This window comes from Delphinus delphis, chromosome 3, assembly GCF_949987515.2.
Source record: "Delphinus delphis chromosome 3, mDelDel1.2, whole genome shotgun sequence".
Lineage (NCBI taxonomy): Eukaryota > Metazoa > Chordata > Mammalia > Artiodactyla > Delphinidae > Delphinus > Delphinus delphis.
This window is the reverse complement of record NC_082685.1, coordinates 138,349,384-138,360,286: the sequence shown is the minus strand read 5'-3', so window position 1 is coordinate 138,360,286 and position 10,903 is coordinate 138,349,384. Positions and strand designations below refer to the sequence as shown.

Below are 10,903 nucleotides of genomic sequence, written 5' to 3'. Positions count from 1 at the left end.
CGATTTATAATCAAGCAGGACCCTATGGGGCCTTTCTGGGACAGATTCCTCCCCTCCCCCCATGTCCTCCACCTGCCTCTTGTTTATAGAAAAACTTTAGCCTCCTAGGCTTTCCCCAAGTTCCAAAAATAAATTTAATCAGAGAAGTGAGAAAATGCAGAAACAAAGGAAAACAGTCAAACAGGACAAAATAATAATGGTTTAACCATTAAACAAAGTCAAGGACCTTTCGTTCCTCCTCAAGGGTTATAGATAATATTCTGAGCCATACCCTTAGAGCTGTTTTGCAAATACTGAAAATCCCACCAGGTGGAAGAAGTTAACTATATGCTACCCACAAGCACATAGACCCCAGACTGGTTGGAACCAGAAGGTTGTTGCTGCTGACTCCCGATTACCTCATCACCAACCAATCAGGAGTGTCCACGAGCTGACCATGCACCCCGCAACCCTCTCCCTCGCCCTGTCTTTAAAAACCTTTCTCTGCAAGCCATCAGAGAATTTGGGTCTTTTGAGCATTAGCTGTGCATGCTCCTTGTTTGGCGCCTGAGGTAGATGCTGCGCTTTCCTTCACCACAACCTAGTGTCAATAGATTGGCTTTACTGCATAAGGGCAAATGGACCCAAGTTTGGTTTGGTAACATACTGACGATATTATTTCTTCTGGTCCTGATAACTTTCAGACAGGGTGGTTTAGTGGTTAGGAATATGGGTAGAGGCCTGATTAAATCCCAGCTCTGTTGTTTCCTAGCTGTGTGACTCCATATAAATTATTTAACCTTTCTGTGCCTTAGCATTTTATTAACACAGGAATAATAATAATATCTACTTCACGGGTTATTGAAGAATAAATGAGTTAATATTCAGAGTGCTTAGTTCAATGCCTAGCACATGGTAAGAGCTCAAAAGTTATTTTCCTTAATGGCCAGTTCTGTGTATTGGCACACCTCACTCATCATGCTAAAAAGTACCATAATACTCAGGAACCAGAATAATTGAGTGACAAACTCTTGTTCTGACCGGTGAGCACTCACTGCCCTTTGCTCAGTACAAGTGGTGGTGGCCATTCTAAATGGGAAGAAGTTTTCAGAGAAGAAATCACTGGCTGTATAGGCATCTTAAATGTTTGTAATAAGTGTGGCTGGGAGAAAACCTACAATTAATTTTCATAAGTTTTCAGCCTCAGACTCCAAAAGTATATATACCTGCTGTATACTAACTTCCACATTTACCAATCAGCTTGACTGACTTGGCTTCTGGTCTCACTCTTACCTTTTGGTCTCTTATCTCACAAGTCAGATGCATTTAATTAATATTAGTCATCTAAATATTATGGATACCCTATTTAAAAATAGATTAAACTGGTAAATCCACATGATTGAGTAGCATGTAGCTTTAAAAACCAAAGAGGAATATTTCTGTAAAATGCTATGGAGTGGCCATATTAAGTGAAAAACAAGGTGGAGAAGGTGTATAGTACTATTTATTTAAGAAAGAGTATAAATGTGTGTAATAATCTTGTTTGCTTATATTTAAAAAAAAAACTTTAAAAAACGGTTACCTATGGTGGAAGTGGGAGATGGGGGCAGAGGAACCAGTTGGAGGGGATCAGGATGGAAACTAGACTTCTCTGAATATATGCTGAATTTTGTATTTTTTACATCAGAATGAAAGAAAACCCCTAAAAATCCAAAGCAAAATGAAACAAATGAGCTGTAATTATGTAGCAAGTTGGTGGCTTCAACACACAGGAATGTATCAGTTATCTTTAAAGCACAAAATTTTCACACCCCTAGTGGGATATCCCCAAGGGCAAAAGGAGCTAGAAAGAAATCAAACTCCTCGGTACTTATATTGTTAATAACTATGAAAATCAGAAATGTATTGAGGATTTTCAGTGTAAGAGAAAAGAGACATGAAACTGAATAAGGTAAGTAAAAATTCTGTAATTTTAAATTTGAATGGGAAATAACAGTATGAAGACCATTAAATAATGTCTAAATACCATTTCCCATTAAAACGAACTAGGGCTCCTTAGAGATAAGGCCGATTCAGTTCTTGGGCAGGGCAGTCAAATGGTTGATGAGGGACAATTTTTCTTTAATTCATCTAATAAAAGGAATTACAAAATTTGAAAAGCAACATTTTGCACCTTGTAAACAAAAAACAATCATTGGTAACTAGAATCTGAGCTAGTAAATACAGTTTATTTCATTTTATTATTCACTCATATTCCTATATATGTATTCAAATTTTTCCATAATAAAAAATTATTTGAACACATTATTTTACAAATGTCACTTTCTTTCTAAGAAAGCTTAGAACCATTTCAGTACTCCATACTTAAACTGATTTTTTTTTTTTTCTTGTGTTAGTTCTTTCTTGTTCCTAGAGAGGTAGGAGAAATGCCAATTAATTCATGGCTCTTTTTCTGGTCTGGACAGCCTCACAGAACTAAGCCTTCAAGTGGGTTGGTTATTGGCCCCTGGCAGTGGCATGCAAGATAAATAATGAAACTAAATTCAGATCTCACAGAACCTCAGTTATTGGGCTTTATTGAGTTTCTGTTATTTGACATTTAGATCCCCAGATACTTACTTTTGAAGTGCAAATACAAACCGATAAGCCCTGTGTCCGTTAAGCATTATGGCACTCTGCTATGTGGAATATAGATCAAATATGGATATAGATACAGATAGGGGGAGAGAGGCAGAGAGGTGAATATATATTATGTTAAATATATGTATGTCTTTAAATATTTGTACATACACACAAGGTATGTGTATGTTCCCTGTAGCCTATCATGATCCTTAAAGACCTGAATGGTTTTATGAAGTTGCTGATCCTGTCTTCTATTTTGAAGACTATTAAAAAATGGGATTAATTTCCCACTCTTAGACATATATCTGGACAAAACTAAAATTCAAAAAATACTGCACTCCTATGTTCATAGTAGCACTATTCACAATAGCCAAGACATGGAAACAAACTAAATGTCCATTGGCAGATGAATGGATAAATAAGATGTGGTACATATATATACAATGGAATATTACTCAGCCATAAAAAAGAATAATGCCATTTGCAGCAACATGGATGGACCTATAGATTACCCTACTAAGTGAAGTAAGTCAGACAGGGAAAGACAAATACCATAAAGATACCACTTATATGTGGAATCTAAAATATGACACAAATGAACATATCTACAAAACAGAAACAGACTCAGGCATAGGGAACAGACTTGTGGTTGCCAAGGCGTGGGAGAGGGATGGGGTGGGAGTTCTGGGTTAGCAGATGCAAACTATTATATATAGAATGGATAAACAACAAGGTCCTACTGAACCGCACAGGAACTATATTCAATAGCCTGTGCTAAACCATAATAGAAAAGAATATAAAAAAGAATGTATATACGTATAACTGAATCACTTTGCTGTCTAGTAGAAATTAACACAACACTAAATCAACTATGCTTAAATAAAAAAGTTGCAACAACAAAAAATAGATTAATTTTTTTAAATGGGTGATTTGGGTAATATGTGAGAGAAGATTTTGACAATTGACATAAGACAACGGTGGACGGAGGCTGATTCCGAAATTTAGAAATTTCCATATTTGAATATTCTCACGAAGAGAAGGGATAGCTGCATGGCCTGGAAATTGCACTCAAGTGCTGGTTGACAGTTTAAACCAGATTACGTAGAGATACTAAGCCCCAGATAGTGGAAGAGGGCTACCATCTTTTGCATAAGTAAGAGTCTCCCAGACCCAGGCAAAGTGGAAATGGGTCCCAGACAGAGGGACCCACCTTGGGTGAAGTAACGAAGTTATAAAGGGTCAAAGGGCGAGAGGTTTTATACCAACGGGTGAGGTCGGCGCGCCTAAGGTTGAGGCGTGGAGTAAGGGGAGCAGTGATTGTCGGCTGGAACCTCAAGCTCAGCTGGGAACCACGCTCAACCGGGCCATCTCTCAGTTCTGTCCCCGTCTCTGGAGGCCTCTCCACCGGGGGTGCGGGGACTGGGGCGGGGGGATGGAGGCGGCAACGGGGGGTGGGGGAAGGGAGGGAGCGGAGGCGGGGCGGGGCGGGGCGGGGAGCTGGGGTCGGACACGCCGGCGTCACCCTGCGGCGCGTCACGTGCGGCGTCGGCAGCCATGGCGGGAAGCGAGCCGCGCAGCGGAGGCGTCACCCGTCAGCCTCACCACAGCGACTGGGGCCGCCTGGAGGCTGCCTTCCTCAGCGGCTGGAGGAACTTCTGGCAGGCGGTGGGCAAGGAGAGGGCGGCTCCGAGGTCCTCCCCGGAGGAGGCGGACGAGGAGGCCAGCTCGCTAACGCGGCTGCCGGTGAGCGTCGGCCGCCACCCGCGGAGGACCGCGGGCAGGGCCGGGAGGGGCGCTCGCCGGGGCGGCATCTGGGGGCCGCGGCGGCGGGGGGGGGGGGAGCCTCCCTGGGCTCGGCCTGTGTCTGGCCTCGTCCCTGCAGCCGTTCCGGGCAGTGTCATCACCTGGGGGCAGCAGTTGAGCAGAAACGCCTTGGCGTTGACCCGTGGTGCCCCGCAGCTGGGCCGAAGGTCGCCCCGAAACTCACCTGCAGGTTGTGCCCTGGCAAGCAGCCAGGTCACCCTCCGGTCTTCTACCCCCAAAACAGGTCTAGGGACTGGGGCACCCTGAACATCAGGTTAAGGAAACGCGGAGACCATGCCAGACGTTCTGGAAATCATGGAAAGCGTCCAGTGCCTTGTGTTCTCAGCATCTATCATCCCAGCTTCCATGTACCGAAACACCTGGCGGTCCCGCAAAACACACACTCTCCTAGGATTTTGCGACTGTTATCTTACCTGTATTTCAAGTGACAAAACTGACAATTGAAAGTAAATGACTAGGGATTTCCCTGGCGGTCCAGTGGTTAAGACTTCACTTTCCACTGCAGGGGGTGCAGGTGGATCCCTGGTGGGGAGCTAAGATCCCACATGCCTCTGGCCAAAAAACCAAAACATAAACAGAAGCAGTATGGTAACAAATTCAATAAAGACTTTAAATATGGTACACATCAAAAAAAAATCTTAAAATGCGAGAAAGTAAATGACTAAGTTACAAGGGCCTCAAGTTACAGCAGGCCACGAGAATTACACACATTTTTCATTGTTAAACTTTTCAGGTAGATAGGAAAACGGAGAGAGGAGAATTTCTTAGAAATTATTAAAATGCTGTATCTCAGCTGGACTGTTGACTCTCTGAGGTCCATCAGAAATTAAAAAACTGCAGGCTTAGGTTGCCTCCATAGTTCTCCTTGCAGAGGTTCTCTGAAATAACAGATTTTACAGAAGAGCTCAGGTGACAGATTTACTCTTGATTTGATGTAATGATAAAATCAGAAGTTTGTCCGCTTGATAAAGATTTTATTTTGAAGAATAAATTATTTCATTAAGCAGTTCATTCAAATAAATGGTGGGGCAGAATATCCATAAGGAAAAATTAAATGAAGTGCTTATTTTACTTGAAAAATACCAGAACAATGGGAGGTATTTCAGGAATGTTTCGATGTGTCAAAAATGAAATGTTCATTATGATTCTGTCCTGAGACAGGAAATAACTTCAGCATGATAGATTTCATCATTAAAAATAATGACTGTTGAATTCCCTGGTGGTCCAGTGGTTAAGACTGTGCTTCCACTGCAAGGGGCACAGGTTCCATCCGTGGTCAGGGAAGTTCCACATGCCGCTGCAAAAAAAAAAAAAAGACTGTTAAGTTGATTTTTTGTTATTTAGTATAAAAACTGTTGATTTTGTAATTTATCATGATAGATTTAATTATTCAAATGATACACTGTTCAGTTGACCTTTGGTTTCCTAGTATAATATAATTATTTATTTGTAATTATTTATTTTTTTAATATAAATTTATTTATTTTTGGCTGCATTGGGTCTTCATTGCTGTGCGTGGGCTTTCTCTAGTTGCGGTGAGCGGGGGCTACTCTTCATTGAGGTGCGCGCGCTTCTCATTGCGGTGGCTTCTCCTGTTGCGGAGCACGGGCTTTAGGAGTGAAGGCTTCAGTAGTTGTGGCTTGCAGGCTCTAGAGTGCAGGCTCAGTAGTTGTAGCGCACGGGCTTAGTTGCTCCGCGGCATGTGGCATCTTCCAGGACCAGGGCTCGAACCCGTGTTCCCAGCATTGGCAGGCGGATTCTTAACCACTGCGCCGACAGGGAAGTCCCTGTAATTTATTATTTTTAAAAGTCCCTGTAATGTATTATTTAAAAAACCTTTTTACCAAGATAAATTATTCATTCCTTTAACCTACTTGCTGCTTCCCTCTGTTTCAGATTGATGTACAGCTATATATTTTGTCATTTCTTTCACCTCATGATCTATGTCATTTGGGAAGTACAAGTCATTATTGGAATGAAACCGTACGAGATGCAATTCTTTGGAGATATTTTCTGTTGCGGGATCTTCCTTCTTGGTCTTCTGTTGACTGGAAGTCTCTTCCAGATCTAGAAATCTTAAAAAAGCCTATATCTGAGGTCACTGATGGTGCATTTTTTGACTACATGGCAGTGTAAGTATCTAGTTTTATGAATTAAAAAGAAGATATTAAATTTGACTATATTACAAGTCAGTAGTCTAAGTTAGTCTTGGCCCTCCTACTAATTTGTTGCATGAATTTTGAGTCTGAGTGTCGTTTTGTAAAAATTGGGGGTTAGGTAAAATAACTTCCTTCATAGAACCCTTTTAGCGTTCACATTTTGTTATTTCCCTGTAGTACCTAAGTAGAGTATTTGAATAATTATAGATAGTTTATATGGCAAGAAGTAAAACACTTCTTAAAATTTTCATTATCTTTAGAACACTTGTCATTTTGTTAAAATAAATACTTTTCCATGTCCAGAGAAGGAAAGGCCAGAGTTCAGACAGGAGTTCTTTTGCATGGAAGAAAACCATTCTTAAGTTTATGGGAAATAAGATTTTGTTATCACCCAAATGCATTGACATTTTCGAATATCATGTATTAGAATTAATTTTGTTGAGCAACTATAGTGTATTGGATTCTATGATGGATGTTTTATGTATGTTTACTTATTTAATTCTCACGCAATAAGAAGGTATTTTCCTTGTGTTATGGATGTGGAATGAAGATTCTGCATGGTTATGGATTTGTCTAAGGTCGCATAATTTGTAAGGGACTGTAATGTCGTTAGTTCTGGATATAACCTGTTTTATTAAGAGCCCCAAATTTAAGGCATTGTAAGTAAAATTTAGAGAATATTTGTGCGTTAGGTAAGAATTGTTTTCCTGTGGTAGATTTAATAGCTACATGTGGGACTTTTTTTCATATTTTAAGTTATTCAGAATCTTTCCTTATTCCAATACAGATGCCATTACATCAAGTCTTGTGAGACTACTTGATTAAAATATACATGTATGTAATTTTAACAAGTGCTACTGTACTCTCACTTGCTAGTGTTACCTCTTCATTGTCCCACAGCCAACCATAACATCAAGTGTTTCTGTGTGCTGTGGAACCACATTTTCCTAGGGATAGTAATAATCGTAATAACGACCATTTGTGATCATATAAATTATTTCTGATCCTTACGACCCTGGATTGATTGTTATTGTTCAAATAATGCAGATGAAAAAACTGAAGTTTAGACTATAAGTGGCTTATATGACTAATTAAAGTGGTGAGGCTTGGCCAGATCTACATAGCTGCAAAGTTCATTTTTTTTTCCTTCTTGAATTACAAGGTTCCCAAGTAAAGATGATTGTCTTGTAACGTTAGTTGTTGTCTTAACCAGCTCGATTTAAAGGGCTTTAGGTTTTATTTTGATTTGAGTAACTTTGTTTTAATTTTTGATAACATGTTGAATTGCTAGTTTAGAAATTTATAGCTATTGAAAAAGTTGAGTCGTTTCTTTCACATGATTCTTAGTTTGCCAGGTTACCTATAAGGAACATTTGAGCTGCCCTGTGATTAATACTTATTGAACTGTTACTGTTAATAGAAGTACCCTAAGAAATTTGGTTATATTGGTAGCTTCAGTAATTTTTTTTTCTTTTTTATCTCTAGGGACATTTATACTAACTATGTAGTTTATGTTTAGTACAGGGTTTCTCAGTCTTGGCACTATTGACATTTTGGACCAGATGTTATGGGAACTGTCTTTTGTGTGCATTGTACGATGTTTAACAGCATCCCTGGACTCTAGACCTTAGGAAATGTTCCCTGGGGGTGCAAAATCTCCCCAGGTTGAGAATCACTGCTTTATGTAGTGAATTTTAAGCATTGAAACACGTGTTAGACCAAGTGTTTCATGAGAGAATCTAAATGAAAAATTAGAAAGTAAGTAACTGATTCCCAAGGAAGACCTCCTCAGCTACTAGACCACTACTACTCCTATAGCATCTTGTGCTTTTTTCTGTCATGGAACTCGGCATACGTGTTATAATGGTGCCTGTCCTCCACTGCCCTTCATGAGGATTGGGACTGTATAATCATTATATCCCTTTTGTCTAGCAAGTTCTCAATACATTATATATTGTTTAATGAATAACTGGCTAAGTGTTTGTGTTAATTTTCTAATTGTGACAATTTTATACAGCTATAAAATGTGCTGTCCATATACAAGAAGAGCCTCAAAATCTAGCCGTCCTATGTATGGAGCTGTCACCTCATTTTTACACTCATTGATCATTCAGAATGAACCACGATTTGCCATGTTTGGACCAGGTTTGGAAGAACTAAATACATCTTTGGTGTTGAGCTTGATGTCTTCCGAGGAGCTTTGCCCAACAGCTGGTTTGCCTCAGAGGCAGATTGATGGTAATTTTCATGTTAATCTACAGTACATAATAATTCAAACACTTTGAGCTTGACTCTAATGTTAAATAGAAAGAAATTAGTTTTTAAATTAATTAACTCTTTGTTGTAATGAAATATACTAATTTGGTGCATGGGAGCCCTCAGGTCTCTATGGACTGAAAGAATTAATTTACTTTTTATAAGAGGTAAGCTTTCTCTTACTTTCTCAGTCCAGAATATGAGATTATGTGAAAGCAAATTGTATGTTGTCAAAATGTTATATTTGTTTGCTATAAAGCAGAAACTAACACACCACTGTAAAGCAATTATACTCCAATAAAGATGTTATAAAAAAGTTATATTTGTACATTTACCATATTTTAAAAGAATGTTAACAGCAAAATCCATTCAGCACCTACTATATGCAGAGTACTTTGATATATATTGGAATTTCAAAAAAGAGCTAAATTATCACCTTACCTTTATTTCTATGATAAACAATAGGAACAACAGCCATGTAGTTAGTTTCGTAAGCAGGATGTATAATAAACATGCATAACAGTGTAGACTAGTTTGTGCTTTACTTAATTCGTTTATTGAGAGTACCTATTAGATACTAAAGATGCAGAGATTTAAAACAAACAACATCAGAAATCTCCTGTTTGCCCTGAAAGGTACTTGGTCTAAAGGAGGGCAGAGACATGTATACAGGTGATTAGAATGTGGTGTAATTAGCTCCTGTGTAGAAAGGTAAGGGTCAGAGAAGGCTCTGCATTGAACCTGATGCCTTACATGAGTCAATAGGATAAGTAGGGGTAGGCCATCAAAAAAAAGGGTAAAATATTCTAAGCAGTGAGAACTACATTTCTAAAATCCCAGAGTTCTGAGTGTGCATGACACACTTGAAGTAGCTTTGTGTGTCCAGAGTGGGGCCAGGTGAGAAGACGCTTGTATGTCAAGCATTTGTTGAAGGATTTTAAGCAGAGAAGTAAGATGATCAAGATGGCATTTTGGATAGATCACTCTGGCTCCTGAGTGGAGAACTGATTAGAAGTTAAGAAACCACTACAATATTGTGATAAAAATATGAAGGATATAGAATTGACTCAATGTGTGTTAGCAGTAATACGGATAATTCCTGGTTTTTGGTCTGATTTTCATATTGGATGATGGTGCCATTCACTAGGTTAAGGAAACACAGGAGGAAGAGAAACTTTTGATACAAGTAGAGATGCCTGCTATAAGCTAGCCACTTGAATGGAAGCTCCATTAGGGCAGAAATCTTGTCAGCTTTATTCTTAGCTGTGGTGCCGGGCACATAGTAGGCATTCAATATACATTTGATGAGTGAATGAACGAATGACTTTATGGATTACTTTATGCATCCATATCTCAAGAGAAAGATCTGGGCTAGAACTGAAGATTTGGGAATCATATGAAGTCCACATGGACTTGGAAGTTTCTGACCATAGAGAGGAATATTGTAAGCTAGGTGCTGAAATCATCAGTGAACGTTTGGAGGAAGGGGTTATCAAAAGGAGATTCATAAATGACAAGGTTAAGGACAGGAGATGGTATTACAGCTAAATGGTGTGTGTGTCTCAGAGAGATGGAGTTTTTTCAAGAGGGTTGGTGAGTAATGGTTAAGACATGGCATTGAGGAGTAAAGAGACCATTCACCTCATCTCTTTACCCTGAGATGTGAGAGAATAGGTAACTTTGTTACTTGAGACCCCACTGTTAAGAGAAGTGGCACCTAGGGACAGGCTAGTTTCAGGTAGGGCCATGAGGTGGAAGGAACCCTTCAAGAAGAGGTTGGGGATATGGGGAAATTTGCTGATAGTGAAATGGCAATTTCATTCTCCAGACAGCAGCTGGAGTGATTGTTTGAAATTGCCCATCTAATTGTGCCTCAGACCCTGCAAGGTAAGGGAAGAGTGGAGGGATGAGTCACTGGCAAGGTGGGGCAAAACAACATGAGAATCATACTGGGCTGAGGTTAGATGTGTTGAGAGGGTAATTTCTGGAAGTTAAACTGATGTAAACAAAGATTAGAGACATGGTAGAATTTGTTTCTGTGATCTCTCTGGGGAGGCCCCTGG

The 10,903-nt window shown here is 39.6% G+C and overlaps 1 protein-coding gene across 6 annotated transcripts in view; it reads left to right on the top strand.

Annotated features, from left to right (window-relative positions):
- Positions 1-4,155: 4,155 nt before the first annotated feature.
- Positions 4,156-10,903, top strand: part of FBXO4 (F-box protein 4) — a 395,613-nt gene continuing 388,865 nt past the window's right edge. For all 6 annotated transcript variants that reach the window (XR_011246428.1, XR_011246427.1, XR_011246424.1 and 3 more), the window contains exons 1-3: positions 4,156-4,344; positions 6,322-6,557; positions 8,602-8,822. Coding sequence is in view for 1 of the 6 variants with exons in the window: in XM_069540614.1 (XP_069396715.1) it covers positions 4,156-4,344; positions 6,322-6,557; positions 8,602-8,822 (646 nt within the window). In the remaining 5 variants the exon portion in view is untranslated. The remainder of the gene's footprint in view (positions 4,345-6,321; positions 6,558-8,601; positions 8,823-10,903) is intronic.